This window comes from Paramisgurnus dabryanus, chromosome 8 (assembly GCF_030506205.2).
Source record: "Paramisgurnus dabryanus chromosome 8, PD_genome_1.1, whole genome shotgun sequence".
NCBI lineage: Eukaryota > Metazoa > Chordata > Actinopteri > Cypriniformes > Cobitidae > Paramisgurnus > Paramisgurnus dabryanus.
In genome coordinates, this window is record NC_133344.1 from 17,608,381 (window position 1) to 17,626,225 (window position 17,845).

Genomic DNA, 17,845 nt, shown 5'->3' on the forward strand with positions numbered 1-17,845 from the left:
ATATTCTATGGGCAGGGCGCGTTTGCGCGCTGTTTATGCGCGCCGAGCGCCTTGCGTTTTTTTGCCGCCTGCCGCGCACGCGTTTTTGAAGGAGCGCTGAGAGCGGAGAAGCGCCCGACGTCATTCGTGTCTTTCCATTGTCCAATCGAATGAGGGGAGAGGCGGGCCTTACGTTGTGGCGAGGGAAGTTTACAGTTGCTTTGAAGAACCGGACACCACTCGCTCACTCTCTCCTGTGTGTTTGTGCACCTCTCACCCTCAAACAAGGTCAGAGCAAGCGTCCTCTTTTTAAAGTTTCTGCTGATATGACAGTTAACAGCAAAAGAGCGCTCACGCTTCAATATTTGATTGACAAGACAGCTGACTCGGTGGTTGCTTAGCAATATGAAAAGCCGCGTCGCACTGCTCTTTTTTTAAAAAAGGCAGTGCGTCGCGCCTTGCGTTTGCAAGCGTTTAAAGCGCTTTTGGTGTGACTGAAGCCTAAGAAAGTCATTTTTTTGCAGTGTGGTCTGGGACTACACTTTAAAAAAAATGCAGCACGAAGTTAAAACAACTTGGTTTTGCAAGTCAATTCAATCTACTACTTGTGAAAAGTTGACATAAAATCAGTTAAAATTGTTTAACTTAATTTTTTCATTCAGCATAAAAATATTTGTTGATTTAACAAAAATGCTGCATATTTTTACAGTGTATGATAAGCCCTGTCCGGGAAACCGCCCAAAGGGTATCAAAGTAGACAAAATACTTTATTTTGGGGATTTTCGCCTGGATTTGGCCTACCCAATTTCAAAAGCTTCTCATACCCACAAGCAGAGGTGCACATACAAAAGTTTGGTATCATTTTACAGGAAACCCTTTGAAATTACATAAAACACTTTAAAAGTGCTCAACATGGTTATATGTGTTGTCAGTCCTCTAATAAACACAAAAATAAATAGGCGCTTTTTGATGTTTTTTTTTCTAAAGTCTGTAATTAAAAGTGTATAACTCTGGCCCTGAGTGGTAATGAAACCTGCAGACAGTTTTGTTTGATTCCAGCAATTGCCAGCTTACAGAGGAAAAAGGAATTTTTTCTCTATCATAATCTATGCAAAAGTTATTCTACTCCAACTGAAGGGAGGAATAATACCCTTTTTGCATTCAATTTCTGCCTAAAAACATTTGAAGTGCTCCCATAACCACAGTGGAATGAATGCAATATCTTTATATAATTTTGCAGAAAACCCTTTGAAGTTACATAAAAAGCTGCTGTTTGTGACAAATATTGTTATTTATGTTGTTTTTCTTATGATAAAACACCAAATTTTCTTTTTTATGTTGTAAATACTGTCTTTGATAGTGTATAACTCTGGTTCTGGGTGCTCTAGCAGACTGCAGACAGTTCTGGTTGTTACCAGCAGCAGACAGTAAACACCCAAAAAAAGAATGAACTCTTTAGCATGTCGCATTCAAAAGTTATTCTTATTTTACTGAAGGGTGCGAAAATACATTTTTTTATATAAGTATTATTTTTTTGTTTTGCACATATAATAAATAGCAAGGGATTAATTATGCACACAACCAAAGAAAATGCTGTGAATGGACTCATTTTTTAGAGTAGGACCTAAGATAAAAGATGGTGTATCATTTGTGGCTATCTGTGCTATCTGAGGCAGTCCACACTCAAGTTTCACATATGTTTACAAAAGACCATTTTTTACCTTAATATTCATTCAACGATTGTTGGATATGTGTTAATAATAGAGCAAAAATAACGCTGCCTTATTCCTGAGAATGAGAGCTTTCATTTGATATAAGACTTGCCCATGTTTGTCATACTTGAAAAATATGAAATATGTGAATATTAAATCATATAATAAATTGTCGGGGGGGGGGGTGATAGTGTAAATTAAGTGTAAATAACTTTCTTACAGTAAAACATATCTCAAAGTGATGCATATCTGCAGATAAGCTTTCAAACAGTATCTCATATGTGGTACTGGGTCCATGACAGACCATTAAAAATTAAAGGAATATTTTATATTAAGTCAAAATAAGATAATTCTGGACCCGGTACAGGGTCCACAGAGTCAAACAAGTTAACAGGGCCCTAAATGAGGCATTGACGCACACCAGTGTCCAAAAAAACCCAGAATGGTTCTGTGTGATTTGTAACAGCCGTTGGTCCAGCTTTGCAGTATTTTGTTTTTCACAATTTTACATTAAAACAGATCTGGCAACATCTCCCAGCTTTCACTCGATTATGAAGCCTGTCAGTGTAACAAATCCCCCAACATAAAAATTTTAGGTACTAAACTTTTTTGCCATGCCTCAGGGTTCAGCTTTGATTCACGGTGTGTTTTTGATGTGCTTTCGAGTTTCAATAAGGATGCAAAAACCTAAAAGTGTCATAAATCTGGTATAAAATCTGAAAGCTTGTGTTTTTCATCTTAATATTTTTTTCTTCTCCTCTGTGTGGGAAGTTTTTCTTCAACAAGTGAATGTTAAAAGTGAGCAACTATGATTGTTTTTTATCTTAATGCTGTGGATTATTGTGCTCTAATTGCAGATGTTGTCGTCTTTACCGTAATTCATTGCATATGTTTGGATGTTTATAAAAGACTGCAAACTGACGAAAGAGCGTTCTCTTAGATGAAACGGTTTATATTTTACCTTTTCTGCCTCTCGTCTTGCACTTCTCCCTGTTATGTGGCATTCACACCAGCCGCGGTAGAGGTGGCAAAAACACAAGTTGGACACTTGAACATTTTGAGTTTATTAGCTTCATTCGCGCATGAAATTCTCATGGGAGGGGCTTCTGCGACTCCGCTCACTCCCTGTAATTACGTCACTACTAGAGCAAGCTCCTGATTGGTTAATGTGGTGCGAATATCCGCTAAAGTACTGATTTTTCAACTCGAACGTTTCCCGATGCACCGTGCCATTCACGTGTACCGCGCCGCAGGATGCCTATTCGCGTCTTTGCATTGACTTAACATTTAAATCATATGCGCTTGCCGCCTCTTCCACGTCTGGTGTGAATGCCACATTAGAGCGCACACAGCTTCATCCCATGCGAATCACTCCTCAAGGCTGTGAAAAAAGTGTGGTTGCCATATTGTCCATCAGCTGTTCTAGTGAGAAACCAGTACAGTAGACTTTCTTTATTGAATCAAAGTGGTAGTTTTTTATTTTCCAATCTATGCACAAATTATATGGTGGCATCAGAACAATCCCGTCACCCATTTCTAAGTTAAACCCCATCGCTGATCTAAAGCATCAGATGTGTGGTTTGATTTCGGGTGGCAACAACAAGTATTCAGGAGTAAAGCGGAGCTGCAGAGTTATAATAGTGTTTTAATATAAACCACCAGGAGATTCAAGGCTCTATTTTCCACATGTGTGCATCGCTGCTCTTCGAAAAAGATGCTTTAAGTCTTCTCGTGCAGCCCTGACTTGTTTCGAAATCTTTAATTTCATGCTTTCTTAAGCTACAGAACGCAATTATTGACTAAAATAATAGTAATTGTTATTGTTTTTAACCAAAAGGAGAACTTTTCGGCATTCCTCTCTAGGGACAGATTTTGAGGTTTCTTTTAAATGATGATTGTTTTATAATGATTCTTACTAATCTCTTTCGCTTTTCCCTCCTCTATTTATTTTTAACCCTTCATTCTCATCCAGCTGGTTGGAGGCGAGTTCGACCTGGAGGTAAACTTCATCATTCAGGATGCAGAGGGCATCATCTGTATGCTGGATCTTCTGGAAGACTGCGAGATCACCTGCCAGGCGGAAATCTGGAGCATGTTCACCGCTATATTGCGCAAGAGTGTCCGCAACCTGCAGACCAGCACTGAGATCTGCCTCATTCACAGGCTGCTGCTCAAGATCGGCTCTGTGGATGATATGATCGCAGGTAAGAGGGGTCTCCGTCTGACCCCATTCTGAAGAGTTACAAGTGACCTCTTGTAAAATTCATTTCCTTTCCTATTTTTCTAGAGCTGGAAAAATGGTTCGGAATTACTTTCTAAACGGCTCTCGAATGAAATATGTGCACTATGTGACTCCAAATGTCTAGAAAATAAAACGAATGTCATTTTAAATGGATTTAAAATACAGGTTTCACTTCAATGAATGATATACTTTGGATATTTCACATGTACTGCACCCTAAAAACCTCTTTGATCATTCTTGTACACTTGTTATGTGTGGATTTTTTTAATGACCTCACATTAATTTCAAAAATGCATGGGATATTTCTCATTTAAAATAAGGTTAATGCAAAAATGTGAATTACAGTTGTAAGCAAAACGAACATAAAATGGTTACCATTGCAGTACTTACTTTTACTGGATGTTATTCCAAAATGCATCACAAATTTACATAGCAAGCCTGTAGATTTGTCTTAAAGTCATTTGGATCACGCTGTGCTTTTACTAAAGCTCGTGTCATTCACGTACCCAGTCCACAGTTCTGTTTTTTAAACCACACTGTGTGTTTAATAGAGCACACGGTTGATTATTGCATCTGAGGTCAAAGATAGCAGTCTTAAATCTCCTCTGAACTGCGGGTGTTAGAGGAAATGGGCAGCGTCTTGCAGATTTCCATTTGTTTAGAAGTCCCAGAGTGGCATTGAGCATTGAAAGTGCTGGATATGGGGCTTTAACTGCTATTTTCTCAGTGGTGGAAATCATAAAGTTTAGACAGAAGAGAAACCAAGGGACAAATCTCATTAGGTATCCTAATGAGATTTAGTGGCGGTTTAAAGCAATGGTACATTTTAGGTGCTCTTTGAAAATGAAAAAGAATGTGTTTTGATTTATTCTGTCTGTAAATCATCCATTCAATGCATTTGTTCAGAATCGGTGTAATCCTTTGTGTAAGTGGTAAAGGCAGAGAATTGCTCCATATAAAGTTTCTGCAGCAGTCCTCATTATAGGCTACACATCATTAAATACATGAAAGAGCATTAGTGAGCATGAACTATGTTACAGTATGGCTTAAAGACAGGTTTTTATTTCATCTCATTTATGTTGGACAAATAATAAAGTTTAAGCTGTATTTAATCAGGAACTTTCTTTAAGGAAGGCTCATTAGGTCTTCTGGAAATTCTTTTAAATTAAATTCTGGAAATGCATTACAAATAATAACCTTTACATTTGACAGATATTGTTTTCATCAAAAGCCACTTACTCAAGCAATATTTTTTAAACATTGCGTGCATTTTCTGGTCTTGAACCCATAGCCATACAGGAACACAATTGAGCTACAGCACAACTTAGATATAGGAACACAACTAAGGTATAGGAACACAACTGAGCTGCAACACAACTGAGGTACAAGAGCACAACTGAGCTACAGGAACATAATTGAGCTACAGAAAATCAACTGAGCTACAGGAACACAGCTGAGCTACAACACAACTGAGATACAACACAACTCTACAGGAAAACAGCTGAGCTACAGGAACACAACTGAGCTACAGGAAAACAACTGAGCTACAGGAACATAATTAAGCTGCAGAAACACAACTGAGCTACAGCAACACAACCGAGCTACAGGAACACAATTGAGCTACAGGAACATAATTGAGATACAGCACAACTCAGCTACAGAAAAACAACTGAGCTACAGGAACATAATTGAGCTGCAGAAACACAACTGAGCTACAGGAACACAACTGAGCTACAACACAACTGACTTACAGGAAAACAAATTAGGTACAGGAGCACAACTGAGGTACAGGAACACAACTGAGCTACAGAAACACAACTGAGCTACAGGAACACAGCTGAGCTACAGGAACACAACTGAGATACAGGAACACAACTGAACTACAGGAACACAACTGAACTACAGGAACACAACCTAGGTACAGGAACACAACTGAGTTACAGGAACACAATTGAGCTACAGAAAATCAACTGAGCTACAGGAAAACAACTGAGCTACAGGAACATAATTAAGCTGCAGAAACACAACTGAGCTACAGCAACACAGCCGAGCTACAGGAACACAATTGAGCTACAGGAACATAATTGAGATACAGCACAACTCAGCTACAGAAAAACAACTGAGCTACAGGAACATAATTGAGCTGCAGAAACACAACTGAGCTACAGGAACACAACTGAGCTACAACACAACTGACTTACAGGAAAACAAATTAGGTACAGGAGCACAACTGAGGTACAGGAACACAACTGAGCTACAGAAACACAACTGAGCTACAGGAACACAGCTGAGCTACAGGAACACAACTGAGATACAGGAACACAACTGAACTACAGGAACACAACTGAACTACAGGAACACAACCTAGGTACAGGAACACAACTGAGTTACAGGAACACAATTGAGCTACAGAAAATCAACTGAGCTACAGGAAAACAACTGAGCTACAGGAACATAATTAAGCTGCAGAAACACAACTGAGCTACAGCAACACAGCCGAGCTACAGGAACACAATTGAGCTACAGGAACATAATTGAGATACAGCACAACTCAGCTACAGAAAAACAACTGAGCTACAGGAACATAATTGAGCTGCAGAAACACAACTGAGCTACAGGAACACAACTGAGCTACAACACAACTGACTTACAGGAAAACAAATTAGGTACAGGAGCACAACTGAGGTACAGGAACACAACTGAGCTACAGGAACACAGCTGAGCTACAGGAACACAACTGAGATACAGGAACACAACTGAACTACAGGAACACAACTGAACTACAGGAACACAACCTAGGTACAGGAACACAACTGAGTTACAGGAACACAATTGAGCTACAGAAAATCAACTGAGCTACAGGAAAACAACTGAGCTACAGGAACATAATTAAGCTGCAGAAACACAACTGAGCTACAGCAACACAGCCGAGCTACAGGAACACAATTGAGCTACAGGAACATAATTGAGATACAGCACAACTCAGCTACAGAAAAACAACTGAGCTACAGGAACATAATTGAGCTGCAGAAACACAACTGAGCTACAGCAACACAGCCGAGCTACAGGAACACAATTGAGCTACAGGAACATAATTGAGATACAGCACAACTCAGCTACAGAAAAACAACTGAGCTACAGGAACATAATTGAGCTGCAGAAACACAACTGAGCTACAGGAACACAACTGAGCTACAACACAACTGACTTACAGGAAAACAAATTAGGTACAGGAGCACAACTGAGGTACAGGAACACAACTGAGCTACAGGAACACAGCTGAGCTACAGGAACACAACTGAGATACAGGAACACAACTGAACTACAGGAACACAACTGAACTACAGGAACACAACCTAGGTACAGGAACACAACTGAGTTACAGGAACACAATTGAGCTACAGAAAATCAACTGAGCTACAGGATCACAGCTGAGCTACAACACAACTGAGATACAACACAACTAACATACAGGAACAAAGCTGAGCTACAGGAACACAACTGAGCTACAGGAACACAACTGAGCTAAAACCCAACTAAGCTACAGGAACACAACTGAGCTACAACACAACTGGGCTACAGAACCACAACTGAACTGCAGGAACATAATTGAGCTACAACACAACTGAGCTACAGAAACACAACTGAACTACAGGAACAAAACTGAGCTACAACACAACTGAGGTACATGAACACAACTGAACTACACGAACACAACTGAGGTACAGGAACACAACTGAGGTACAGGAACACAACTGAGGTACAGAAACACAACTGAGGTACAGAAACACAACTGAGGTACAGGAACACAACTGAGGTACAGGAACACAACTGAGGTACAGGAACACAACTGAGCTACAAGAACACAACTGCACTAAAGGAACACAACTGAGCTACAGGAACACAACTGAACTACAGGAACAAAACTGAGCTACAACACAACTGAGGTACATGAACACAACTGAACTACAGGAACACAACTGAGGTACAGGAACACAACTGAGGTACAGAAACACAACTGACGTACAGAAACACAACTGAGGTACAGGAACACAACTGAGGTACAGGAACACAACTGAGCTACAACACAAATGGGCTACAGGAACACAACTGCACTAAAGGAACACAACTGAGTTACAGGAACACAACTGAGCTACAGGAACACAACTTAGCTAGAGGAACACAACTGAGCTACAGAAACACAACTGAGCTACAACAAAACTGGGCTACAGGAACACAACTGAACTACAGGAACACAACTGAGGTACAGGAACACAACTGAGGAACAGGAACACACCTGAGCTACAGGAACACACCTGAGCTACAGGAACACAACTGAGCTACAGGAACATAATTGAGCTACAACATAACTCAGCTACAGAAAAACACCTGAGCTACATGAACACAACTGAACTACAGGAACATAATTGAGCTTCAACACAACTCAGCTACAGGAAAAAATCTGAGCTACAGGAACACAACTGAGCTACAACACAACTGGGCTACAGGAACACAACTGAACTACAGGAACACAACTGAGCTACAGGAACAAAACTGAGGAACAGGAACACAACTGAGCTACAGGAACAAAACTGAGCTTCAGGAACACAACTGAGCTACAGGAACATAATTGAGCTTCAACACAACTCAGCTACAGAAAAACAACTGAGCTACAGGAACACAACTGAACTACAGGAACACAACTGAGCTACAGGAACACAACTGAGCTACAGGAACACAACTGAGCTACAGGAACACAACTGAGCTACAGGAACACAACTGAAAGCAAATTATACTTTAAAATTGGAGAATGTTTGACTATAATGTTTTGCATTGTGATTATTTTCATGATGATAAATCACATTTCTCATTATTGTAATCAGTCTTAATATTATGTTTTTTTATTTCTGTTATTCTCATAGGAGATTCTCATTAGATTCTCATTCCTATAACACAGTGTTTCTATTTAGGTCATTTTAAATGAAAAGGAATACAACAAATACAACCTTACTGTATAAATGCTCGGATGCTTACTGACGTCCACCACCACCCCACACAGAACAAGTGTCTGTTTCCCACAGTTTGATATTCCTTCTATTCTAATTGTGAAATTCCTATTTTTTACTGTGTATGATGCAATATGTTCTGTATGTTGCACACCTGCACCCCAGATATTGTTGCTGTTGAGATGTGTTGTGTATATCCACTTCAGTATATCTAATTTCTATTGTCTGTCTGTTTGTATGCATTTGCATGATGCTGATGAACAGACCTATTGGTGGACATGCTGGGAGTTCTGGCCAGCTACAGTATCACCGTCAAAGAACTCAAACTGCTCTTCAGCATGCTGAGAGGAGAAGGAGGATTGTGGGTAAGTCTGCGAAAATAAGTGAAACCTAATGCAGGGTCTCCAACGGCTTGTTAGCCTCACCACTGTGGAAAACGTTGAGTCTTTTAGACCTCTCAAGCAATCAACCACAAAGCGAACCGAGCCTGCCCGGCAATTGATTCACTGTTCTCCAGAGTGAAATGATATCGACATAATATCGACTTATGCCAAACAACACAGCAAGGATGTTGTCACAATAACTTTAACTTTTTGGATAGAGTGATGTACCCTACTGGAGATAAAAGGTTTAAACAGGGACCCAGCCTTTAATGGGACAATTTATTACAAGGCTATAAATGAAGTGATGGGATGACTTATGTGACTATATTGTAGCGATAAGATCGGAGCGGCAAACACATTGCATTTTAAGTTAAGCTTTGTAGAGGGTCTCAAACATTAATTGGCTTTCTGAGCAATTGCTGTAATAGTTCCACATTGTTTACATTTCTCAGTGGAATTAACCTACGAGTGGCTTACTTATAGTTAAATGGGCAATGAAGCTGTTGGTTTTATTGTTTTATGCTGTTGTCTGATGTCTACTTATGATGTTTGCATGTTTTTTAACATTCAAAACATTAAAAGCAATAAGTAATAGGCTATTTTGTAACATAGTTCTGAGGCTGTCTGGAGAAATGGTCCGTTTGAAGGGGCGGGCCGCAAACGCCCACTGCTATGATTGTACAGCTTCATTCCCTGTCATTACATGTGGGGAATTGTTTTGCAAACATTAATGTGTAAGAGCAGTGTAGACATAATATATTCGAGCCACAAAAGCTTCTGGGTGCTAGAGATGATACACATAAATGACAATGCGTATGGTGAAGTAGAAACAAAATGTAGTTATTGTATACAACACAGTAAGCGCACATCAGAATCTAAACCGTGGCTGGGTCGGTAAGTCCTTATAACTAAATTTGTATATTTCTATCGTTATAGTACAGTTGTATTGTTGAGTGTTGAACCTTTATTAGTCGTTTTATGTTTTTAGTAAATTAAAAGAGTCAAACGTACGTGTTTAGACACGGATGTTACAATCAGGACATATCAAGCGATCTCTAACAAAGCAATAGTGAAACGTAGTAAGTTAATTTACAAAAATGTTTTACTCAAATAAGACTGCTGCGCCATTCCTGTCAGATCCAATATTAATGGTGCTTTTAATCACAGTCTCTCTGCAGCCAGCATCGACTAGTGGCTTCTTTACAAATGAATCTGCGGTATACAAGTAAACAAACACTCCCCACATGAGCAGGAACTTTTTTAAAAACAAACTTAAACAACGCATTCCTAATGATAGGTTCCTAGGAAAGGTTATACAGTGAGCTTGTTCTTCCACAACCGAACACTCAGTTTCCATGGGTACTCATAACAGATCACTGCTTCAAAATAAAAGTCTCTCAGGAAAAATGTATTTAAAAGTCATTTTGGTTACATACGGCAGGACATGTTTACTGATTGCTGATATACTGCAAACAGTTTGCTCAGCCTGATCTCATGAATTTCCGTGAGATAGTAATGAAATTTTTTGCTCATTTCTCCGAAGCACTCTCACGGATCCCCGCATTTTTCCGTGGCCCTGCTACAGACTGTCTTTTTCCGTGGCATTCTCACAAATTGGTTACTCAACTGTTTTGTCCAATTTTCTAACCATTTTCGCTTCGGTTTAGGGTTAGATTTACATGAAATGACATCCCTACCCAAACCCAACTCTAACCCCAACGCCAGGCGACAATTGTTTAAAGATTAGAAAATATAAAATAATAAATCAGAAAAAATTGTATAAATTTTAAAAATAGTTAAAGTGACATACTAACGCAAACACCAAATCCAACCCTAAACCGAAGCGAAAATGGTTTGAAAATAGGAAAAAGCAGTTGAGTAACCAATCCGTGAGAATGCCACGGAAAAAGACAGTCTGTAGCAGGGCCACGGAAAAATGCAGAGATCTGTGAGAATGCCACGGAAAAATGAGCAAAAGATTCTGTGACTATCCCATGGAACTTTGTGAGATCAGGTTGGTTTGCTTCACCCCTGGCCCCCAAGTGTGTCACACGAAAATATTGGCGAGGCTACAAAAGCAGTCCTCGCAATTTGAATTTAAAGGTGGGGATAAAAATCTGTACAACGTCACACATTGGCACATTCCTGAACCGACTGTTTTCTTGGCTTGGTGGCAATTTTTCAGTAACAAGGATGTTTTCAGTTCTGAAGCTAGCAGGATGTTAATTTAAGTACTGTATGATGACTTCTTATATAACAAAATATCATGTTAAAATTGATAATTTGATTCACCGCTCCTGTAAGGCATCTGCATGTTAGAGTGAGAATTCTTTTACCATTAAAATTTAGGTGTAATGAGTGACTCTTGTGTCTTCACAGCCAAGGCATGCTGTCAAGCTTTTGTCCGTCCTCACTCAGATGGCACAGAGACATGGACCAGACACATTCTTCAACTTCCCAGGGCGAAGTGCAGCAGTGAGTGTTATTTTCATATTCTACGAGGTATAGATAGATAGATAGATAGATAGATAGATAGATAGATAGATAGATAGATAGATAGATAGATAGATAGATAGATAGATAGATAGATAGATAGATAGATACTGTAGACCGAGATAGGTAAACCGAGATAGAGGCTGTTTACACTTGGGATTAACATGCGTTTTCGTCGATCGGATCACAAGTGGACGACGTTAATGCCAGGTGTAAACACAAGGTATTAAACACAAGTTTTACGTCTTTTTTTACTTCTGGCGTGAACACACAGGGAACAGTGCTATTTTTAGCCTTTCATTGATACAACTAAAGCAACTGATCTACGTAGTTTCGTTTTGAAAGCATGTGAAAGTTGCGCGATCTTATTTCATCAATTGGGCTGAAAATTCAGAGAAAGCTTGTACAAAACACTGTGCAGCATGTTTACTTGCTAAAGCAGCGGACTCCGACATAATGTTAGTTGGCGTCCATATAAACTCATAATTACTCCCGCTCACGTTTGAATGACAGCAGAGTGACTCGCCTACCGTCTTACAGACCACCCCCTAAAAGTATTCAGGACAAAAGCAGTCGAAAGTGGACAAAAGAGACGGATTTAAATACCAGGTGAAAACGTGATGTGTCTCTCTCGTCCACTTGTGATCCGATCGATGAAAACACATCTTAATACTAAGTGTAAACAGCCCCAAAGATAGATTGAGATACATTGGGATGGATAGATGGATAGATGGATTGATGGAATGGATGGCTGGGTGATGGATGATGGATGGAGAGATGGAGAAATAGAAATGGAGATAGATTGAGATACAATGAGATAGATTGAGAATTGTTTACATTTCTCAGTGGAATTAACTTACGAGTGGTTGTATGATGACCTCTAATATGACAAAATATTAAGGTAATAATATTTTGAAAGCTAGAGTGGGATTACTTTTACCATTAAAATGTAGGTGTAATTAGTGACTCTTTTGTCTTCACAGCCAAGGCATGCTGTTAGGATAGATTGACATAAATATACAGTAGACAGATTGAGATAGATTGATTCATTGAGATAGATATAATGATTTTTATAGAATGAGATAGATTGAGATAGAATTATGTAGTTTGAGAAAGAATGATATAGAAAGAATTTATATAGATTGAGATAGATTGATACATTGAGATAGATATAATGATTTTTATAGAATGAGATAGATTGAGATAGAATGATATATTGAGATATAATGAGATAGAATTGAGGAATGAGAGAGAGAGAGAGAGAGAGAGAGAGAGAGAGAGAGAGAGAGAGAGAGAGAGAGAGAGAGAGAGAGAGAGAGAGAGAGAGAGAGAGATGAATGGATAGCTCCAGACAGTAATAATATATTTGCAAGCAATATTTTAAGAGTTATTTGTTGGACATGTCATTGGCTGGTAGTTTGAGACCCCTGCTTTAAACAAATGCTATTGTATGTTACTGGAAATGAAAGGAAATGGCCTAAATTTACACTGTCCTTTATTTTGTGACAGGCAATTGCGTTACCTCCTATTGCCAAATGGCCTTATCAGAACGGCTTTACTCTCAACACCTGGTTCCGCATGGATCCTCTCAACAACATCAATGTGGACAAAGACAAACCCTACCTTTACTGGTGAGTTCAGCATACACTTAGAAGTAAGAAAAGGGCTTTCAACACCAGCCCTGAAAGCTTCTCTATCTCTCTTTTTTCGATCTCAATCTCTCTCTAGTAATCTACTGATTGCTTTGTGAAGGGTAACATTTGAGTGGATGCAGATATACAGAATAAATAGATAGACAGACAGGCAGATGACCTTTAACAGCTGTACAGTATCTGTAAGTAAATCACATAAGTGCCTTTTGTTTTATCTTTTAGTTTTTCATCCACGTTCTGGCCACTTATATAATGAGCTTTATTAGAAGCTTTTGTTTTCTGATGCCATGGTGGATTATACTCGCATAAAAGGGAATTAGGTCAGATTCAACCTGTAGGTGTTCGGATCCTGGCTGGAATGTTCCTGAATCACACAAATCTCTGCAGAGGGACACTGGGGTGGAAACAGGAATTAATTTCGGCTTTTAATGTCGGGCAGGCAAATAGACGATTGTATGTAGAGACTTGCGGGTCATTAGAGCTCAGATCAATAGAGGAGAAGTGTGTTTATTGGCTGAGGTTTCAGGAGTGAGTGAAGATGTTTCTCAAGGGAGAGAGAGAAAGTGGGTAAGTGAGTTGAGAGAAAGAGGAAATTGCCGAAGTATAGAGCTTTTTTAGAAAAACACAGGAATTAAAGATTTTCAACATGTCTGCTTGTCCACAGCATGGGTTGCTGGTGTCCAGCTATAACTACCTTAACATCCAATAGCACTAGCTACAGTAGACCAGCATCAAACCAGCACTAACCAGAATAGATTCATGCTGGTGTAAGCCGGTCTAACCTTGGCCAATTTAAAGTCATACTGTATGTCATGGATTACTGCTATAAAAAATGTATTCCTTGCTGCCAAATCTATTGGTGAGGAAAAAGTTTTTCACCTTTTGTCATGAGTTTAGACTATGCAAATTCATCCATTATACATTATGTAGGTGCCTCTATCATTGTGAATCCACCCCAGGGTCTGTGTGAAGGTTACAAAACCGTGTTGTTAAAGGCCGCCACACTAATCATTCTGGCTTATAGTGATGATAAACTTTGCATCCAGTTCTGGTTTTAAAAGCGAGCAGTGTCCCGGTTTCTGTTCGCATGCCAGATCAGTACAGTTGCCAAACGCAGGATTGCTCACATAAACTCAGAGTTCAGTGTGTTTGTGTGTGTGTGAATAAAATGAGATGTTCACAAAGAAAAACAGTATTGATTCACACTGAGAACCATTACTTGCACTTATATGCACTCTTCTAGAAAACACACAGGAGCTGTCTGTAGTACTGTAGCTTCATTTTTTTACATGTACTGTAATAGGTTATAATGTGGGAAACAGGGATACAAATGTTTTTTGGCTTTTTTAAAGTGCACCTATTTCATTGCTAAAAACCACATTTTTAGTTTATGGTTAAAAACACATTATTTTCCACATACCGTACATTTTTGTAGCTCCAGATTTCCCTGTCTTCCTGAAACACAAAGATTTTGTAAAAATTCCAGAGCAATTTAACTACACTGTAAAAAAAACTTACCGTAGACTAAAATTTATGTTTTTTACAGGCAACATTTTGTGCAAAGTTAAATGAACATTAAACATTTACAAGTCTTTGTCTTTACAGAGTAAAACTAAAAAAACAGCATCAAGCAAAACATTCTGGGAAACAAAATCTGAAGCAAAAAACAGAAAAAGGTTGATGATGATTTCTGGTTCCCAGAATGCTTTGCATGAGGCTGTTATTGTATACTTTTATTCTCTAAAGATAAAGACTTGTTAATATTTAAAATTTATTTAACTTTGAACAAACTCTTGCCAGTAAATAACATAAATTTAAATCTACGGTAAATTACCGGCAACCCAGCTGCAATAACATTGTAATTTCTACGGAATTTTTTTACAGTGTACTGTTTTTCAACGAACTCAGAGGTCCTCTGAGAAATGTAATTCCGTCCTGATGCAAATGTCTGTGTTTGCTTGCAATATCTTTTGAAAACGCGGTTCCTGTCATGTTTTGGCCAAAATGATATGCCGTAAGGTCTTACTAACGCGCCTATATTGTACTTCCTGAGTCCCATTCATTCAGATATGGATGTTTTTACTTTCGTCAAAATAAAATAATTAAATCAAGACGAGCTGAATATCAAACACTGTTAAGACTGGCCACTGTAAATCAGTATACTGTAAGGTAAACTCGACCTTATTTTGTTTAACTCTGGAATAGTAATGTTAATTAATAAAGATAATAAATAGTTATTAATCATTATTTCATAATTTCTTTGGGTTTATTATAAGCAGCCATATAAAACACATATAGGCTACTTTAGTAGGATTTATATAAGTTATTTAGATTTGTTAAAATTAAATTAATAAATGACATGTTCTGTAATAATTTTACATTTAAAGCAAAATATCAAACATTACAAACAGGCGTATCCAGAGCACGTGATCTACTGCAACGCCCAAACGCATTAAACAGACACTCCCATCTCTGGAATAGCCTGCATCATTTTAATCCCGTCCGAATCGGTACATAAAATTACAGATGTCTTAGGGGACATGTTGAAACTCAAACGTCGTTCGGTAAACTAATCCCGTCCGAATAGTCCTTAAGAGGGCAACATTACTGGAAGCTAGTTATTTTTGTTTATAAAGTTTTAAATATAGATATTTCTACAATAAAACTGTACAGATTACGCTTGTAAGGCCTTTGTTTACCCCCCTGGAGCAGGTTGGATTACTTTTGTGAAGGATGGATGCACATTTTTTGGACTTGAAGGAGGTGGACCCCATATCTTTATATTTTATGAACTGAAAGATCTGAGACATTTTCTAAAATAGCTAAGGAATTAAACCTTTGACACAATTATTTTCCAGCTACAGGATCACTTACAGTACATATACTGTTTGTCACATTGTATTATGGTGCTCGGTGTGGTGTAAAGTTTATTTATTGTTTATTTTCAGTTTCCGGACAAGCAAAGGTATCGGATACTCTGCACATTTTGTGGGAAGCTGCTTGATTGTGACATCACTGAAGTCCAAAGGAAAGGGCTTTCAACACTGTGTGAAGTACGACTTCCAGCCCCGAAAGGTACTGTGTGATTTCATTTTCAGCTCAGCTAGTCTCTCTCTTGATCCCGATCTCTCTCTAGTAATCTACTGATTCCCTTGTGAAGAGTAATATTTGAGTGGATGCACTTCTGAATTTCTCGCTGTGATCTTCAGTGAAATCTCAACGCTGTCCGCTGGGATCTGTGATCCAGTTAACTGGGCTAAAACTTCTGTTTACAAACTGTTGCTAAACTTCAGGACATGTGATAACCGGCACCATGTGTTTTTTTTTAAATCAAAGAAAAATCTCTTTGAATTCACTGCACAGCTACTTTTGAGACATCCGTCTCAAAAGTGATTTTCTTGGTTCTACCCAATATGTTCTTGTAGCTAGGGAAATCTTGATAAATGTTAACTTTCTCTGTTGAGTAGGTGAAAGGGCTTGCAAAAGACATGGTTGTTTCTGACACAGAAAAGTATGATCCAAAATCAAATCTTACACTACAAAATCCAGGCTTTGTTTTGTTCATGCATGCTTGACTCTGATATGTTTCTTCCTTTAAGCCCACAGTCTGGAGGTGAGTTCTCATTGTATGCCATTGTGAAAATGATAAAGTAAATGCTATTCAAATACAATACAGTTTACACAAGGCAATTATAATTTGTGACCGTGGACCACAAAACCAGTCATAAGTTGCACGAGTATATTTGTAGCAATAGCCAAAAATACACTGTATTGGTCAAAATTATCGATCATTAGCATATTAAAGACGGGGTGCATGATCTCTGAAAGCCAATGTTGATATTTGAAATCACCAAACACACATGCCCCTACCCCAATAGAATCTGGACCTTCTTTTGATAGACCTGCCTTACACACATGCAACCCAGGCAATGATGTCGGTTAGTAGACACGCCCCTTACTGCTGATTGGCTACAAGTGTGTTTTGGTACTCGGCCCGACTCCCTTTTCCAAAGTGTTTTTCAAAATTCATGCAGCCCGCCTTTAAGTAAAGTTCATATTTCATGAAGATATTTTGTACATTTCCTTCCTTAAATATATATATATATATATATATATATATATATATATATATATATATATATATATATATATATATATATATATATATATATATATATATATTAGGGGTGTAACGGTACGCAAAAATCACGGTTCGGTGCGAACCCCGGTTTTGAACCCACGGTTCGGTTCATTTTCGGTACAGTAAGGGAAAAATGCAAACATTAAACTGCAGGTTGTTTATTACTATAAACTTTTTTTTTACAATTTGTTTACACTTTTTTTTTAAAACAGTTTTTATTAAAATATAACATATAAA

The 17,845-nt window shown here is 38.4% G+C and overlaps 1 protein-coding gene across 1 annotated transcript in view; it reads left to right on the plus strand.

The window, feature by feature from the left end:
• nbeab (neurobeachin b) overlaps window positions 1-17,845 on the plus strand; it is a 328,780-nt gene that overhangs the window by 75,213 nt on the left and 235,722 nt on the right. The window contains exons 2-6 of the mRNA XM_065280795.2: window positions 3,664-3,895; window positions 9,204-9,304; window positions 11,702-11,797; window positions 13,325-13,446; window positions 16,416-16,542. Of these exons, the coding sequence (XP_065136867.1) occupies window positions 3,664-3,895; window positions 9,204-9,304; window positions 11,702-11,797; window positions 13,325-13,446; window positions 16,416-16,542 (678 nt within the window). The remainder of the gene's footprint in view (window positions 1-3,663; window positions 3,896-9,203; window positions 9,305-11,701; window positions 11,798-13,324; window positions 13,447-16,415; window positions 16,543-17,845) is intronic.